Below are 19,384 nucleotides of genomic sequence, written 5' to 3'. Positions count from 1 at the left end.
AGAGCTTGTTGATTTACCTGTGTAATTTACACCATTTTTAATTAGTGCCTCACAGTTTATATGTGTGTAATAAAAGGGCATTTGTAAAATTATACTGTCCACAACAGGCTAGCCCAGAATTTTGTAAATGCAAAGCAGGATAAGAGGTCTTCTGGTACAGCTGCTTGTCCTCATTTCTCTAATTGAAGTGAGTACCCCAATGGGAAAACCATTATTTCTAATATTATATACACAAATTAAAACTCCATTTAGAGGTAAAGTGGGACCATTTTATAATTGACTTTGATCTTGAAGAAATATCTCAGTAATATTTATAGTAATATTGTCTCTGCCAGAAAGGGTATCTAGAAGGGAAAATATTATTTTACTGAGAAAGGCCTGAGCACATCTAACACCAAATTTACCAGAGCTGTGGGGGCCGAAGTAAGTTTCTTTGGTGCAGTAGGCTGCCTCATAGCAGACAAGTGCTGCTGAGGTCCCTCTTTCCACTTTCTATTCTATTTGAAATGGATATAAATAGCAAAGTAAATTACCAAAGATATTTAAGCAGACAGCTCCTCGGATAAGCCATGCCACTTCTATGTCTATTTTTTTCTATAGGTTAACACTTTAAAAAAATCCTCCTTTAAATATGCATGAAAATATTTAAGTATACCCATTTAAAACTATATTTTCCCTTTCCTGCAAGAAATTACAAGCTACTGTAGCACTGGAGGGGCCAGTGATCATCTGTTAATGGTTTGAATGGACAGGCAATCATTTGAAAGACTTTGATCCTCAGGGGTAATTAGGAAGACATTGAATAGGAAGTGCTGACTCTTTGCATTGAACAAACATTGAGTTTAACTGCATCATATTGTAACATGCCTTTCTAGTCACTTCCTTGAAGGTTTCAAAGAAATGTGGTGCTTCAGCTGGAAGCCTTTCTTCTTCCTTATTAAGAACAATTGGGAACTAAATTAAAATATAAACTGTTCTCCTAAGAAGAAGCTAATACTATTTGGTAGACCATCTGCTTCTATCTTGGAAATCATAGATACAACTCTTCTTCAATCAGGAGGGGTCAAAGAATAACTAGTTAGTGTCAAATCAAAGCAAGTAAATGTGTTTGTGGCAGGATTTCAGGTGATTAGCACAATGCTTTGTTTTCTCCAGAGGCAGTTCCCTCCTTGGTGGCAAAATTTTAAGAGGTAGAAGCTCTCTATCATTTGTATTCCTCCTTTGCACGTGGTGATTCTGATTGAGGGAAGGAGAAGATGTGAATTATCTCCAAAATAACCACTTCTGGTACTTGCATAGTTTGAATATGAAGCAACAGTCAGGCAGGTAGAGTCCCAGGAATTACTAGATGTATCCCATAGCATGTGTCTGTACTGAGCTAGCTGTGAAAGCACCTATGTCATACTTTAGGACATTTGAGGTCCTAAAAAAGTCCCACAGACAAACACAACACAGATATCTCTCTGTTTTATCAGCAAAATTCTTCCTCCCTTAATCCTGAGATGGGTGGATATGGATTGTCCAGTTCTTAGATGAAGCAATTGCATCCCAGTCCAGAAAATTGTCTCCAGCCCCAGCTTGTGAAGCCTGGAAGACTGTTTTTTCTCATTGAAGATGGATCATTGAGCAGTTAGGAAGGGAGGCAAATGGGGAATTTACAATAGCGAGCATTACCCTTAATGTCTCTCCTGGTGCCTTTTTTATTTTTCTTAACTATTGTCTTGTGTCAAATAAATCAACAGGCAGGAAGCAGAGCCATGGGACCTCCAGCTGAGAGTCTTCACTTAAACAACATGTAATCAAGCTGCCTTTCGGGCTCCATTCCTTTGTGACCTGTTAATTTTACATTTCTAACTGCACAGCAGCTCTGATCCATCTGGGTTGTGGAGAGCCTGATGTGCAGGTTTCTCTGTTCCCACGTGACTGCAGTCCTGTCGTGGTGTGCAAATTCACAATGATGATTTATGAAGTCAGGTTTTCCATTTCCTGAATGAGAGTTTTAAGCCACAGATGGAAAGCATTTATTTATAGGAAATAATTTCAGACACTAGGAATGACACAGAGTGCTGTAAAGGGTTTTTGGTCACAAGGTAACTGCCAAAGTCCACACAAGAAGTGGCCTTGCAGGAGTCCCTCTCTCCTTGCCCCATGGTGCCTGGCTGAGTGACCTGGGTATGTATGTGTAAATAAACTAAATTCATGATATTGCAAACCACTGGGAACTTCAGTCAGGATACTAGAGCTCAATTCCAGGCCTGTGAACCTGTTCTTTGGGTATTAAATCACTACAACACTCAAAAGTCTCCCCATGCTCTTAGATGAACAACAGCTTGAATCTGTCTGATCCAGGACTTGACCATACAAACAAGTAGAGCAGATAATATATGCTGCATCCAGCTTTTTGCCCTCTTCCTACACCAGCAGGGCCATAGAGCCACTTCAGCCCCTCACTCTCGTGTGGTCTGCCATGCTGGGACACAGAAGCCTTGGTCAGCACTGAAATGGAGCAGCAGTGTAAGAGAAAAACAGTTTGATTTATTTTTTTAATGTTTGTTTTACTGTTTCCATTCTTCTTAATCTTCTTTGATTTGTTGAAGATTGACAAACCAGTGATTATTTCATGCTGAAAGGCTCCTTTTCATAACACTGAATGTCACAAAAATATGGTTAATTCTGCATCAGGTAATTCTACCACTTGTACAAAAATAATACAATTTCAGTGTAGAGACAGTTATCTAGATAATTACAGTGAAGTTTCTTCCAGAGACAGGAGTGAAAGCAATACATTTACTTGAGTTAAAATTAACCCTGAATAATTCAGTGGTGGGATTCAGCTTTTCCTCAATTAGGAGGAAAAAGCAAAGTTCAAGTATCATTTTAGAGGGCATGTTATTGTATGTCTAAAGACTAAACATGAAGGTTAAAGAGGAATATCTAACCACCACATATGTTATGCTTGTTTCCACACAAAGAAGGGAAAGCAAAGAAATAAGCTGTAAAAATGTCTTCTCAACCACTGACTGAACTTCAGCTGTTTTTTCTATTCCAAATCCCTTTTACTTTTTTGTTTAGCTTATCTTTGCTCTATCCTAACCTTCTTTTTCTCATTTTCTCTCATTTCATATTTTTCTCACCTTCCTTCCCTCTCTCATTTTCTTTCTTGTCCATTGTGGCATCAGTCCTTCTCATCTGTTCCTTCTCACACAGTGTTTTTCCATTTTCTTCTTTTCCCCATGCTGCACTGGGAGGCTTTGGAAAACCCTTCTCCCTCCCAGGAGTGGCCTTTAGGCTTGTGTTCGCTCTGGCTTAGCTGTCAGCAGTGCAGTGAGGTGCTTATAGAAACCAGTGGAGTAGTGAAGCCAAACTTCTCCAGATGGAGCACAGTGCCGGTACAGCTGAGCTGGGGAGGCTGGAGTGGCTGTGCAGAGAAGCTTGGCTTTTCCAAAGCTTGTGCCCTCCCCAGTTTTATTTAAGAAAATATACTGACATCCTTACACAAATATGGATTCAAAACCTGGAGTATTCTTAGTGCAAATAACTGGATAGGGTTTTCAAATGAGAATCCCAAAAGACTTTCTGTCTTGCCTTCATGCCCTTTACCCCCTGCACTTGCTGTAAGTCCAGGCTCAGGTAGGGATCATTAATGTTTTGTTGAGCTTCAATTCTGAGAAACTCTTTATTCATTGTTCAGGGCAAGATCATTTGTTAGCTGGAAAATAGTTGCTATTTATTCATTCCTTAGTTTCTGTGGGAGCTTTGCCTGGGTGAGGAATCACCAGGCCAGCTGTGGTACCTGCAGGACTTAGCCCTGGGAGGGCAGGGGAGAAGGAAGCAGCAGAGCCTGTGAGCTGCTGTGAGAATGCTTTTAACAAACACTATGGAAGCAGCTGGTGGCTTCAGCTGTAGCCTTAATTCCAAACACCGTAATTGATTGGTTTGGTTATTTATTACACTTAGCTTGCTGATTTGGGCAAAGCAACAAGCTAATAAAGGGCCAGCAGTTAGTTTTTCAATTTTTTGCTGACTGGTGTGGTTTCTGGGGGTCTCATATGCTTCAGTAAGCATGTCTTGTCTTTTCTTCGCCCTGTGATCTATCACAATCATCTGCCTCTCTCTGCTAACTCCTTCGCTTCATCAACCTGTCCTAAGAGATGTCCATTTTGTTGACCATGTGAATTATTATCTTTGTTTGTCCTTTTTCATTCTAAATGCTGTACACTTCCTTTGTTCTCTGCTCCGCTGAGTAAGTTGTTTTGACTTTAGTGTTTTGCTGTCTCATAAGCAAGTGGCAATAATACAAAGATACTCAAAAGCCTGGGTCTGTTCAAAAGAAGCTTGGGAAGAATGTTCCTCTTTATTTGGCTTAACAGCATCTTCTGATGCTGATTATGGCATCCACCAGTAGCCATGGAGTAGGAATAATGCAATATAAGAAGAGATAATACGTTAAAATCAAAAGAATCATGATCCTGAATACTTGGTTCCACCAATATGAACTTAGATTCACTTTACAGAGAAAACTTGCAAACAGTTTAGCATCAGCTGAGTTATTTAATCATGCAAATAAATCAGAGTCCAGCAAAAGAGCAGCCATATCACACTGGCATGGTTGAAATGCTGAACTCAGCAAAGTAATCAAACCCTGAAGGGACTGGAGTCTGCTGTCCAGGCACAGGTGACTTAGGACTGAGGATAAGGTGATTTACTCTGCCGCAGAAAATTCTGTTACCCATTCAGCAAGTTTCAGGGCGCCTTTTGCTAGCACTTAGCTACAGGGGAAAGGTTGTGCAAGTCAAAGTTTTAAAGTCAGAACATGAGCATAATGGGCTAGAGCCCCAGATGCCTTTATATCATCTAAGTTGTTGGTGCTGAAACAGCTCAGAGAGCATGTGGGGCTTCCCCTAAGTATTGTTTTCATTCCCAGAGAAGGCAGACAAAAGAGTTTTATTCTCCATGGGAAATATAACCAAAGTGTCTGCAAAGAGCCTGTCATGGAGCTTCCTAGGCAGTGAAAGCTACATGGTATTTTACAAAAGTGTACACTTTAATGATTTTTAATTGCAGAGTGCTCTTTTAATACATGGGGAGCCTTCAATATCTGAAAATCTATTGAGCATCACGTTCGAGAGGGAGAGGGAGAAGGAGAAGAAGAAGGACATGGGGGCTTTTAGGGCATTTTCTCTCTGTCAGTGACTTCTTATATCTAGCTGAGCAGGGGATAAAAAAAAAAGCCAGAGAAAATGTCCACAGTGGGTTCCATTGACCTGGAGACTAAGAACATCAGGAATCTCAATCTATTTTTACAGCTTTACTTTGCTTTTAGGAACATTAGCACTTCTAAATGTATGGTTGTGCTTCTCATCCATGGTTCCAGGGCTATTCCATGATTATGGTCCTTTGTTGTTTTTTTCAGTGAGAAAGAACTTTGCATCAATTTAGCACAGAACAAGGTTGATTTGTGCCATTTTTAAAATCTTTAAACACAACTGTGTGCAACAACAGCTTTACACATCCCATTGAGATTTAAAGACCTGAAATATTCACTGCTGTTACTACTCGACTTTTCAGCACCAATGTGGCAGTTAGAGGGAGCAAGAGGAGGAATGAATCTTCCACCAGCTTGCCAATCAGACACTGCTGGTATTTGGAAGATAGTAATGAAATCACTTAATCAGGTGACTTCCTCATAACATACCTGCTACCAGAGCATGTTTCCAAAGTAAATCAGACTCTTTGTTCTTCTTTCAGGTTGAATTTTGTGATTATTGCCTACCTGTAGCAGAAATTACATGATGTCTGTTTGCCATATGAGTGGGAATATTTATAGGCTTTTATTTTGTGCTTAAAAACATCAAATCAGAAATCCTGAATAGAGCAGTAGCTCTGAGCTTTTACACTCTGTTTTCTGGATTTTTTTAGCCACTTGATAATCAAGAAGCTATTCAAATAATTCTGTTTTTCAGAGTTCTGCATTTTTGTATGCATGGTGTGCATAGATCTCATTCTCATGGCTTATCATTGGGGACCTTCCTACAGCCTTTCAGTACTTCAAAAGGAGGCTTGTAAGAAAGATGTAGAGAGACTTTTTACTAAGGTCTGTAGTGACAGGACAAGGGAGTAATAGTGCTAAATGAAAAGAGAATAGATTTAGATTAGATATAATGATTTTTTTTTTATTATCAGGCTGATGAGGCACTGGCACAGGTTGCCCAGAGAAGCTGCGGCTGCCCCAGCCCTGGCAGTGTTCAGGGCCAGGTTGGATGGGGCTTTGAGCAACCTGGTCTAGTGGAAGGTGTCCCTGTCCATGACAGGGGCCTTGAAAGTAGATGGTCTTTAAGGTTCCTTCCAACCCAAACCATTCTGTGATTCTGTGATCTAGGTGATGATGGGATCAATGTACGCAATAAGCTTTTTGCTTTAGACGAAATCTATTAGCAAAGGACAAAAGTTAACATTAATACAAGTCTTTTAACTTTGTGTGATAATACAATATCTATGTTACTATGTTATCTATAATTATGTTACTATGTTATCTATAATTCTGTTGAATTTTCTATATTGGAACATTGTAAGACACTTTCCAAACATTGAGAATTGAATGATGACATGGAATGGTTGATTCACTTGCTCAAGTGGATGGATAATGTGCAGAAAAGCTGTAGCACTTCCAGGCTGCCAGTTCTGTCGTTACACTGAACCAAGATGATCACTTGTTAAGGCATTTCCTCTCAGGTATTTTAAATTCATTGGGATGCCTGGAAGAAATGCTCACAGTTTTCCCACTGCACCCAAAACAATGTTGAGTTTTTCATCTTTATTTGCTTGCAGTAAATAATGATCTACAATAACAAATTCCTCCTAAGGAGAGGAGAAGCAGCAATGTCCTTTTGGGGAAACAATAGCCTTGCAATGTGTTCCTAAAAGTCTGTGTGGCACTTAGGCTGTGATGTCCAAAGGACAGAACAGTTCAAATGAGGTTATGAAGAAAGCAAACCACTGGGCCAGTTCCTCCCTAAACCAGGGATGCCTGGTATAAGCTCAAGCAGGTCGTTCTAACATGAAGACATCTGAGAGACGGGGCTGGGCTTATGCAGTTAGGGCCAGCAGAATTTAGGCCTGACAGCTGTCCAGGATTGCCTGAGTTTGGAGGAGTGAAGAGTACAGTTTCCGTTCTGCCTGAAACTACAAACATCCATGTAACTATAAACATCCCATGTTAACGTGGGAACTTGCATGCTGAGAGTATCTAAATCCTTGAGCTCTGTAAACAGCTCTGCAGCACCTGGGTAACACTCTGGTCCTTGGAGAGGTCCAGCCTGGATGGAATTATAAGATGGCATCCAGTACTGAGCTTAGAACAAAACTGCTGGCAGAGAGCTGCATGAAATGCCTCTTAAATCTTGTGACCCTGTAAGCATAGAGTAAGATAAGTGAATTAACACACAATTGCATTTTAATGCCCAAACAGGTGAATTGAGTCAGTCCTTTAATCTGCTGTAGTTCTCCTTTCCCTTTCTGTGTAGTGAAAAAAGCAGATTCCTACCTGATAAGGTTTTATGAGGTTAATAGCTATGAAGTGCCCAGGCAGTCTGATGATGAGAGCTGTATAAACACAAAGATATTATGCAAGCATAGCAATGCCAAATGCTTGATGCAAATCCTGTGTTCATGGTCTGATTTCCTCTCTTCCCTTGCACAGTTTCTTTGCAAATATACCCCTTTCAGATGAAAATACTTGTCCCTCTGCCTGAAGTACCCTGGGTAAATTACCACTAGTGTTGGTAACATTCTTTCTTAGTATATACACCTGTGTAAAAATGAGTGTTGAACAGGTCCTCAGGAGACCTTCCTTGCTGTGCTTGCTTGCTGTGTGGGAGTTTAAGGAATGTATTTTTTTTCTAAATGGATAAGACTGTTAACGAAGACAGTCCCCATTTACAAGGTAAAAAAAAAGTTTTGTGTTCATGTTTTGTGATGTTGTAGTTGTGCAAAGACAACCTTATTTATGTTGGTAAATGATAGGTGACCTAATTGAGACTGAAGTAGAAAAAATCACGTATTTTGCTAAATTGCCTAAACACGCTGTCTTCAGAGAGCTACTCAGATTACTTTTCAATCCTCTTGAAAAGATTGTTTCTGATGCACAGGTTTAAATAAACTAACCACTTGTCCCTGACACTGGTTGCTGATCTCAGGTATATGTTTGTGAATAAAAAGAGAATTATAGGCCATGGAAATGCTCTGTTTCTTTACTGGTTTTGTTTATACTAAATGGCTGTGCTGTTAGTGTCATTGTATAGTTTCTTGGAGAAATTATAGTGTAAAATATCAAGGCTTTTCCTTAAAAAAGAAATGTCATTCCAAATGTAGCAAGTATCAGATCATTTAGCTGTGTAGAGCCTGAAGCTAATCTGGATACTGATTGAGTATGAAATGTTTATGTTGGGGATGGAAGAACTGATATGGTAAGCCACAAGCCACATTTTTTTGCTTTATATTTGCAAGGGGCAAGTATTAGTTGTATAAGCATATGATTTCCATACTCCTCATACTTATATTTGCTTTTTAAGTAGTCTGTCTTGTTCCTTAACTTCACTTGTCATTATGTAATGCCTTGAAATAGATTCACGTGTGCACTGGGTGACTTTGCATGGCCCAGAAGCCTACAGAGAGCTTTGCCCTGATATCACACAAATCTAAATAGTGCTGCTCATTTTCAGTTCTCAAGGATATGTCTTTGATCTGAATAGAAGAAGCTGAGTTGTACAAAGGAATGCTCAGACATAGTCACTCACATTTGTGACGCAGAGCACAGAGGCATGTGTAAAAGATGGATCTTAAATTGCCTCAGTTTTCCCTTGGTCTTAACCAGGAAAAGCTATCGGAGATGTCTATAAGGGCTTCTGTGTATAATTGGTGGATAAAAAAAAAGATAACCTATATAATACACTGTGAATATGGCAAAACAAACCAGAGTGCAGTTCCCTGGGATTTATTGGTATGTTAGGAAATAATACTCCTTGTATTTCTGTGTTCACCGCATTGTCACCCCAGCCTTGGGAGCTTTGTGCCTGGTTATCCTGTCATGCAGACCATGAGTCAGGAGTGGTCCTGCTGGAAGAAGCGGAGTGGATTGGTACAGGTGATCTAAATTGAGTTTAAGTGGGTGGAAAGTCCTAGGGAGCTGGTATGGTAGAAGCAGCAGGAGCTGTCTAATTACATTAATTCCATTCCTGTCCTAAAGCAATGACCACTAATAAGGCACTGGAGCGAGGGTTTAGAAAGTGCCCCTGTAGTTCTGAACCTCTCCCAAACAGAAAAAGATGACTTTTCTCATTGCTCACCACAGCCATGCACCTGTTTGGCCTAAACTGGCACCTGCAGCCGATGGAAGGGCAGATGTATGAGATCACGGAAGACACAGCCAGCAGTTGGCCAGTGCCAACGGACGTCTCCTTATATCCTTCGGGGGGCACAGGGTTAGAGTTACCTGACAGGAAAGGCAAAGGAACCAGTGAAGGTATGGTTGGTATGTGTCCATGTTGTGAGTCTTCTGTCTGCCTCTAAACTCCAGCCGTCCAATCTCATGTTCCATTACCCTCAGTGCTGCCATCAGCAGGTGCTTTTCCAGTCTTTCATGTCTAGAGCTAGTCGTCAGTCCTGTTTCCATATGTTTCTAAGTTTCATACCCCTCTGATGTCCACTAATGCAATAAAACCGTGTGAAACTCTCTCCGCATATTCAAGGCATTCTCACAGACTACAGAAGGTCAGCATGAAAACCCTGCCTTGAGTGGCTGTTTTCATGGGAAAACATTGTCTCTTGAAAATTAAATGATTCCTGGAGCACTGCATCAAGCTTCCTCTACAACACTACAAAAATGTTTGAGTTTTACTATTTGTTGCCACTTAGCAAATGTTTTGAGGACCAAAATACTTACTGAGAACTATTACACTATGAGCTTTGGCACTCCAGAGTTGGACATAGCTTTGCAAAAGTAGCCAGATAAAAGGCCTAGTCTCCACAAAGTATCACGGTGTTGACAGAAATTAGAAGCACCTCATGGATCCTCAATTCAGTAGCACCTTACCAGCTTTACATCTTTGTGTGCTTTTTTTAGGGGCACCGCTGCTAAAAGTACCTGTAAGCTCTGCAAAGTCTTATCCCTCCCCAGACATAGCTGGAGAAATGAGAAATGCAAATTTTCAGAAAGCTTTTTTTATTTGTGTGTCAAGATTCTCTGCATAAAATTAAGAGATTCCAGTAAACTGCAGCAATTGACTATTTTTGGTAGTTACTTTGGTGGAAGAAGTTTTGTGGACGGGTAAGATGTATGCTACTGTTCTTGCAACTCACTGAACTCAAAAGTTTCCACAGAGTTCCCTAGGCTTTGGCTCACAGCCTGTGTTTACATGTTTAATTTAAATTAATTGTTGAGGGGTTTTTTCTGTAAGAGGTTTTGTCTGTCTTTATTAGTCCAAATAAAGGCCATAATTATGTGTGTTCCTTAAAACAGTGTATTTACTGGTAACTGATGGCTGCCATCAAGTTGCTACAAGGAAAAATCAGCTAAGCAGGTTATTCTCAGCAAACCTTACTAGACAGTACAGCAAGCTGCCGACAGCCCTGCTGTTGTACTCAAAAATACTTCATAACAGATCCTTTTTTTTTCCCCTCTAACTTGCCATATGTTTCATTTTTGAATCATCTAGCTTTGATCTGTCCATTTCCTTTTAAAAGTCCAAATGAAAATAAATGGACGTATTCAAAACTGACATCCAGGTGAAAGACCTTGACTTGATTTTATTTTAGCCACATTTACAGTGACATGAGTAGAAGTTTTGATTGCTGCTGTTAAAAGTGTTAAAAGAGGAGTCTGGGGAATAGCCTAGTTATGTCATTAGAAGACCCCTCAAGTGAGTGCTTTGTATAGATCTTAGGGAATCTGTAGGCTCTAGAGGAAAATACCGTGTCCTGACTAAAAAGCACATCACAACAACATCTTTGGTGCACTGTCCAGCCTTCAAATGCAGCTCTCTTGCCATCAGGTAACTATGTAACTAATTCTGGACTAGCAGTGCTGCAGGGCTTCTGTTCTAAACCAGAATTTATGTGATTGAAATTTATTTTTAAAAGAATGGAAATATATTTGAATGTCTTCCGGATCATAATGAAATAGGCTGGAATGTGTTAGGAACATCCTTAGAGCTGATCTGAATGAATCATTACCAGTGTCTTGCCAACTCTCAGTAACAGTCATTCCTTCTCATCTGTGGCTGTGCTCCAGAACAGCATTTTCCTCTGTTCAAGCCCAACCCTGTTTACCAAAGCACTTAACCACATGCTTACGTTTAAGCATGTAATTGACTGTGGTTGAAGTCAGAGCTATATGTGTTCTTAAGTGTTTTGATGGGCCAGGGAACCATCCTGTTGGAAATACAGAGAGATTCAGCAAGGTCTGAAATGAAGTAGCTCATTTTGATATCCAAAGAAATTAGGAACAGTTGCTACGGTAACTAAAAAGTTCAAGGTAATGTGCAGAAAGAGCAGAGTAATTGACAGCCCAATTAAGAATTCAGACCTGAAGTTAATTTTAAGGAGTCAGATATTTCTGATTAAAAGCCAATTTCTGATTAGAAGCTGACATGGCTTTTTCATTGTACTTTCTTTATGAAGTATCCAGTCCGTAGGGCCTAATCTTACTGTAGGCTGAAACTGATGAAACAGAGAGGGATTTCAGGGACTAAATTCAGGCTGGTGAAGAGAGCTTCTGCTTGGACATCTGTATCAGGACAAGCTTCGACCACTGGCAACATGATGTAACAGCTCTTAGGATATCTGCTTCTCAGACATGCAAGTGTCCACCAAGAGGAGACATAAACTTTGTAATTGTGTGTACAAGAAATTATTTCTGTGAGACTGTCTTTTGCAATCACAGAAGCATTTTCGTTTGCATGAGCAAGTGCTGCTCTCTCTACGGAATACATCCTGTGCTCATTTTCTCCAGGCTCTATCTTGCATAGCAACATCTGTCATATTAAATTCTCACCTTCCCTGATTCACTCTGATGTACAATCTTTATTAATGAACAGTCATGGGGCATATCAAATACTTAAGGTTTTCACCTGAATATCTAAGAATCTATAAAACATGTCAGTAGTAATCAGAAAAAATATATCCTTCATTTGAACCAAAACGTGTGATGTCTGTAGCTCTTCTTTAATAGAATCCTCAATCTTTTCATCCTACAATAGTGCAATAAGAAACTTTGCATGAAGACATTGAAACTGTTTCCTATAATCCTGACAGTGTGAAAAGAAAATTTTAGTATACCAAATAAATACTATCAATCCAGTTGATAACATAATTCCCCTCAGAATCTATCTGGCTGATTTTCATTGTGCAATTGTACTCTATTAGCACAGGATTCAGAAAGAATGCCCATTTACCTGAGATGCTTCTGATTATCTCCTTTAATGTGTATGTGTATTGAAAACTGATAAAAAGTCAGCAGATTTCCCTTCTGAATTTATTTGAGAGTGATGAGCAAAGATAAATGGAGATCTTATAAAATTAAGAGTAGCTTTTTTTGTGTGAACATACAGCCTTTGCATATATACACCTTTTGTGCTGGTATGCATAAAACTTCTACCTCAAGATAGCTCATGCCATCAAGTCCTGCTTCAGCAGTGTCCTTAAGCAGTTGCTGACTTTAAATCAGGGTTTAGTGTTACTGGAACCAAAAGTTCTGCAAGGAAAGATTCTCCATCCTTAATAGTTAATATGCATATTGTTTCTATATTGATTTTCAGAGACAGCTAACAATTTACATCTGTTTCTGCTGGAGAGTTTGTGTTGGGATGGTATATGGAGAAATTTAAGGCAATACTGTATTTAACGTTATGTAATACTAAAGGAAAGGTCATTTGAAACAGTAAAATGCAATGTTCTACCAGTCACCTTTTCAATATGGCAAGTAAATTCTGAGACTATTTGATGTGAATTCATGATAGATGTGAAAAGATTTTTTTTACACATTCCTCAAATGTAGGTACTGAAAGAAAAAAATTCCTAATGTGATTTTTCTACAAAAGAATGTATGTAGCCAGAAGTTCCCTTCTCATTTTGTTAGAATTGTTTGCTCTGTGAAACACAGAGTAGTGTGTGCTGTAATGGCACATAGATAAGAGAACAAATTTATTTGAATTTCCAAAATAAATAATTAGTCTTTGTTGGTGACATGTTGCTCTCTTTACGAAAGCCAGAATCTTTCAGGTGACACTACTGCACACTTTTCCACTAGAAGTGTCCTTTATAAAGGGTGTTTGCTAAGCAGTTGCCTTCTTCATCATCCCTGTGCCCTGCACCAAAGCTGTGGCCACTGGTTATAGCACAGGCTGAAAAGGGAACATTCTGGTGTTTGATTTTTCATTCTGCCCCTCGTTTCCTGGTCTTCCTTTGGGTCCAGATTTTTTGAAGCAGCCACCTGCTTTGAGAGTTGTGACTGTATGAATTTCTAACCTGGAATTCCTCAGGTGTGTTTTTTAGGGGTGCCAAGCTCCCTGCTGACTCCCTCGGACATTTCAGCATGTACTGATTCCATTTGAATACCCAGGCTCTCCAGCCTGGTAGTTTTAGAAACAGATGCCTCCATTTGTCTTCTGAAAGAAAACGGATAATAATAGGACACTTTACAGATTATACTGAAACCCAATTAAAACCTCTCATGTTTCTTAATAGATATTACTCAAGTGCAGGGTATGATCTCCTTTGTTTTTCTCAGTCCTTTTTTTTCTTTAGCTTTTTTTTGACAGTTCAGCATATTTCAAATACTGTTGCCACTGTCAAGAATTAATTTAATAGAGAAACATTCTCCTTTCTCTACTTAGGCATCGTTCATGCTGCTGTTCTCCACACCACCATTCCACTCTGTGGCACGTCTATCTCACTCTTGCTACACTTCTCGTTACTAATTTAATGATGACTTCTCCATTCCTAAACTTATATTCATTTAGAATATAATGTCAGATGATTTATTCTTATCTTTGTAATGTAATTACACACTCTCTGATGTTACAATTCAAACAAAAGGCCATTTTTCTCCAGGTTGCTCTTCCCATGCTCGTGTTTTCAAACAAAACAGTTACTGAAGCCAGAAATTATCCTGCCAGTTTTCCTCCCATAATCTTATGGATTGGCTAGACAAAGTACTGTGAAGACTTCAGGACACTAATAGACTGTTCCTCAAGATCAGTGTCAGAGACACCAGTATGATTAAATTACTTCCAGGATGTAAGACTAATTTAAGAATTTTGTTCCTGTGTTTTGGCAGGAAAGCCCAGTAGTTTCTTTCCAGACGACAGTTTTATAGACTCCGGAGAAATTGATGTAGGCAGACGAGCCACACAGAAGATCCCTCCTGGTATCTTTTGGAGATCTCAGGTGTTCATCGACCACCCAGTGCATCTGAAATTCAATGTTTCTTTAGGAAAGGCTGCTCTGGTTGGCATCTATGGCAGAAAAGGACTCCCACCATCACACACACAGGTAAGGGGACCTTATTTCAATTAAATAATGTTGTCTTAAATTGATGTTTGTATGATGTATTGTTTTCTTTCATCTGTTTCTTTCAAGAATTTGTTGCACGCTTGCAAGATGCCAAAGATCATTTATCCAGAGAAGGAGAATCAAGAGACAGTTGCAAAATTTACACAAATTAATCTGGTGGGCTGTAGGCAGGAGCAGAGCCAGCAGTTGCCTAAGGCAGCAAGCTGCCAGAGGAGAATGGTTTTGTGAGGCTGGTGGTCACTGGTGGTACCAGCAGAAAGTACCACCTTCTCCATCCAGTGCTTTGCACAAAGGCAGCTACACCCAAACTGCATCCAAAGGAATATTCTCTTAAGCAGATTCGTGTATCTCAGGTCTGTCTCTCTTTCAGCCACTGCCTTCGCCGTCACATGGTAAGAGCAGCAAGTTGGTCACCCCTAGGGGGGAGCAAGATTCACTTCTGTCTTCCATGCTGGAATGCCTTGAGCCAGCCCTTCCCAGGCTGTATGCTGTCAGCTTAGACTGAGGTTTGTCAGGGCCAAGTAATTAGTGTATAAGAAAAGAAAATCAAGATTTTACAGAGAGCAACCAAGTTAGGCAGAAATCAAGATCCAGTTATTATTCTGTAGGATTAAAATGAAAGCAGATGCTTTCCTTAACACACCTTGACAAAAACCATATCAAAAAATTGCTTTCTCTGAAAAGCTCTGAAGAGCCATCCCTTTAAGTAAGGATTTTATACATTATTTTCTCTCCTTTCCGTTTCAGCTTCTAAGCTGCTCTTACTCAGATTGATTAATACATTAGGGCATAACTCGCTGGCAGTGCAAAGTATCTTACTCCCACTTGCATCGGCATGTTATCAAAGAATTAGCAGGTTTATGTCAGTGTGTCTTGCCCTTGCCCTCTACTATTAGCTGAAAATATTAGAGATTTATAGAAATAGCCTGCCTTTATTTCGTTTTTGAACAAACAGGTATGTTTATTACTATCTCTCTGGATAATATGGTATTTTGTTCATATTAACACACCTCCAATTTATTTCTGTCAGAGGTGTCATAACTCTACACTTCTCTGCCTACTTTTCTGCAGAATTAAAATATTTCAGTAGGATCAGCACATCATAAATTCAGTGCTACAATAATGCTGTTATTGCCCTTTTTTAATCAGTCTCCTTTCACAGGGAGATTCAAACATTTATGACTTTAAAATCCTGTGTTAGTTGAATAAAAGCTCAAGTCATGATAGCATAATACTTACTGTAGATCAGAACTCTGTATTCACTTTACTTATTATCATTCTTAAATTTTGTTATGGAACAGAAGTTATTATGCGGATAGTTTCATTTGTTTAAGTAAAAAATTTAAAGTTTAGCACATAGACCTCACTTTTTCCATGGAGTGCAGTCATTGAAGAACAGCGTGGGTTTCCCACGAGGTCACAAGTCCTGCCAGCAGACCTGCTCTAGTGTGGGCTCCATTGTCCATGGGGCCACAGGTCCTGCCAGGAGCGTGCTCCAGCACAGGCTTCGAACAGGGTCACAGCCTTCTTTCAGGCATCCACTTGCTCCTGCATGGGTCTCGGGCTGCCTGCAGGTGGATCTCTGCTCCCCTTTGGAGCTCCACAGGCTGCAGGGGCACAGCTGCTTCACCATGGGCTGCACCACAGGGAGGGGAATCTCAGCTCCAGCACCTGAAGCACCTCCTTCTCCTTCTGCACTGACCTTGGTGTCTGCATAATTGGTCCACTCGCATAGTTTCACTCCCCTCTTCTCTGGCTGCAATTACTTCTGTGCAATAAATTTTTTTCCTTCTTAAATGTGTTATCACAGAGGTGACAATTGCTACCATCACTGATGGGCTCAGCCTTGGCCAGCAGTGGATCTGTCTTGGAGCTGGCTGGCATTGGCTCTGTCAGACACAGGGAAAGCTTCCAGCAGCTTCTCAAAGAAGCCACCCTTGCAGCCCCTGCTGCTACCAAAACCTGGCCATGCAAACAAACTATTCCAAATTCTCTTAGGGAAACTTTCTCTGGCTGTGGTGATTGTTTTCTGTTTTAGGTTGCCAACCACTGTGGTGGTCACTAATAAGTACGAAGAAAATGTAAGCTCCAAATTTCTGTAGTCTTAGAAATACATCATGCAGAAGCCCAAAGTAGTTTGCTATTAACAAAAGGCATTTCTTCTCATTCTTCTCAACAAATCATAGTAAGTTACACAATTTTGTTACGGTCTATTAGATTTAATCTTCCTAGATCAAATCCTTTTTCAAACTCATTTTAACCTAAGCCAAATTTTAATAAATCATAGATATTAGGGATTGGCCATCACAGCGTGCAGGGGGTATTTTTCCATTTGTCCAGTTTGAATTGATTAACATGGTATTTTATCTATGATTTCCTTGCTGGCAGTAACTAATTGCCTATTAAAAATCTTTGAATGTATTAAAATGCAATAAAACACAACCCATTTGTGGCTCAATTAATACTTACAACTTGTAGCTAGTAGCTTGGCAAAGTCATCAGCATCTGCAGCAGCATCTTGCAAATATTTGTGAAAAAAAACCTTTTGCTTTTGGCAGGAAGCCCCAAGTAAGCATAACCCAGACTGGAGTGGAAGAACAGCAGCTCACTGTACCTGAGTGCCTTGAGGTTGTTTTCATCTCACTAAGCTCTAAGTAACTACATCTAACAAAGAGCAGGAAGTGGATGCGTGTAAGCTCCATCCACAGGACATTTCTTAGATGTCCACTTTACGATGAAGCAGGTTGCATCCCAGAAGTGTCTCTTCACTTGCAAGCCAGTGATTCTAGAAAACTAACTCAAGCTGCCATGGAAATGTCAGCGCTTGGTGAGGTGAACTTTACCTGTGATCAAGCTGTTCCATCGTGCTCCAAAGTGAAAACGGAAACACTTAGGTTTTTCTCTTACTGGTTTTACCTTCTTCAGCTCACCTGTTCCTTAATCAAACTCAAGCTCTTTTGGGACATTCCCAGCACCCAGACACCACTATGATGTCCTCTGTCACTGTCCTGCTCAGCTGTGACAGGCATGGTCACACTGAGACCTGATGAGGCATCAGCCTAGGCAGTAGCTCATGCTCAGAGTGGCTACAGACACCTGGGTCACAAAGTGTCATTCAAACCAACCGCTCATCAGTATCCTCTTAAATCATTCTGTTGTTTTATAGAATCATAGATATGCTGAGTTGGAAGTGACCGATGAAGATAATAAAGTCCAACTCCTGGCCTTGCACAGGAGACCCCAAGAATCACACCCTGTGCCTGAGAGCATTGTCCAAACACTTCTGTGGCCGCTTCCCTGGGGAACCTGTTCCAGTGTTCAACCACCCTCTGAGTGAAAAACCTTTTCCTGTTATCCAACCTACACCTCCCCTGACTCAGCTTCATGCTGTTTTCTCAAGTCAGTGGTCACCACAGAGAAGAAAGAGATCGGTGCCTGCCCCTTCTCTTCCCCCATGAGGAAGCTGCAGACCACAGTCAGGTCTCCTTTCAGTCTTCTCTTCTCCCAGCTGAACAGACCAAGTGACCTCAGCCACTCCTCATAAGGTTTCCCCTCCAGAGCCTTCGCCATCCTCGTGGCTCTCCTCTGGACACTCTCTAAGAGCTCAATGTTTTTCTTACTTTGTGGTGCCCAGGCTGCCCCTGGCACTCGAAGTGAGGCCACCCCAGTGCAGAGCAGAGCGGGACAATCTCCTCCCTTGCCCGGATGGCGGTGCTGTGCCTGATGCCCCCCAGGACAAGGATGAAACAGAAATGTACATTTTTAATTACATGTGTTTAGAATTTCTACTTACATTGTCTTTTTAGATTTTAGATCATATGTTTTTATAATTTATGTTTACATCATATTTTTTCAACACACAAACTCTGTGTCTAGCTAATCTAATTTGGATAGACACCCAAAAGGAATGACCTTTGCAGGTGTAGCAGCTTTTACATTTTCAAAAAGACACTTCAGCACCAAATTTGAGATCTGTGTACTGAAATACAACTGAAAGAAAAAAAAAATGAAACCAAGGTTCAAAATTAATTTCCTGTAAAGATACAATTTTAAATACATAATAAAAATAACCTCGGGCAAATTCTGCCATTTCATATGCGAGCTAGGTCATATATAGCTCATTGCTCAAAATGTTGTTGGAAATAAGCACGTCTTTTTTTAACTTAGTAGCTTAACTTTTTTTAACTTTTGCTACATAGGAAAGAACATGTCATCAAGTCTTTATCTTGGTTGACTTTGAAGACCATACCAGGCAACTTAATAATAAGCACCCAAATTTTGCTACAGTAAAGTGAAAAGGGATAAGCAGCCCAAATATTGGTGCCACAGTCAGCTAACACTCAGGAGCCATTCAGTGCAGCAACATTTACAGGTTCAGAAATAAGTGGTGGTGTTTCTTTCTGCCTGTTTTTCATCTTTCTGCCAGAAAAAAGCCACAAGCTTGTCTGACCAGCTGGATGAGAAAGGCAAAACCAAGTGAAGTCAGGAAATAGAAAAGCTGAATAGTGCCTCAGTTGCTGGATTCTGCTTGCAAGGTGTCCTGGTCACCTAAACACATGACTAAAGTCAGACTAGATAAGTTTCATTTAATATTTGTGATGCCTGCTAGGCTTATATCTGCCTCATGCCATTAGTATAATACCAGACAAAACACAATTATTGTCAAAAATCAGTGGAAGATTATTTGAATAGGGAACTAAAAGGAGTTGCAGTACTGGTATTAAAGCAAAGCAGTTGTCAGTTGAAGTTACTGTTGCAAAAAGTAAATGCATCCTTTTGAGGAAAATACCTAGAGCCACTCCTTAAATGGGACTTT

The 19,384-nt window shown here is 40.2% G+C and overlaps 1 protein-coding gene across 7 annotated transcripts in view; it reads left to right on the top strand.

The window, feature by feature from the left end:
- Positions 1-19,384, top strand: part of TENM4 (teneurin transmembrane protein 4) — a 1,563,774-nt gene that overhangs the window by 1,376,360 nt on the left and 168,030 nt on the right. For all 7 annotated transcript variants that reach the window (XM_017735917.1, XM_017735920.1, XM_008634916.2 and 4 more), the window contains 2 exons: positions 9,350-9,520; positions 14,333-14,547. In XM_017735917.1, coding sequence (XP_017591406.1) covers positions 9,350-9,520; positions 14,333-14,547 — 386 coding nt within the window. The remainder of the gene's footprint in view (positions 1-9,349; positions 9,521-14,332; positions 14,548-19,384) is intronic.

This window comes from Corvus brachyrhynchos, unplaced genomic scaffold, assembly GCF_000691975.1.
Source record: "Corvus brachyrhynchos isolate BGI_N302 unplaced genomic scaffold, ASM69197v1 scaffold44, whole genome shotgun sequence".
NCBI lineage: Eukaryota > Metazoa > Chordata > Aves > Passeriformes > Corvidae > Corvus > Corvus brachyrhynchos.
The sequence above is the reverse complement of the archived record's forward strand: the minus strand, read 5'-3'. Positions and strand labels throughout refer to the sequence as shown.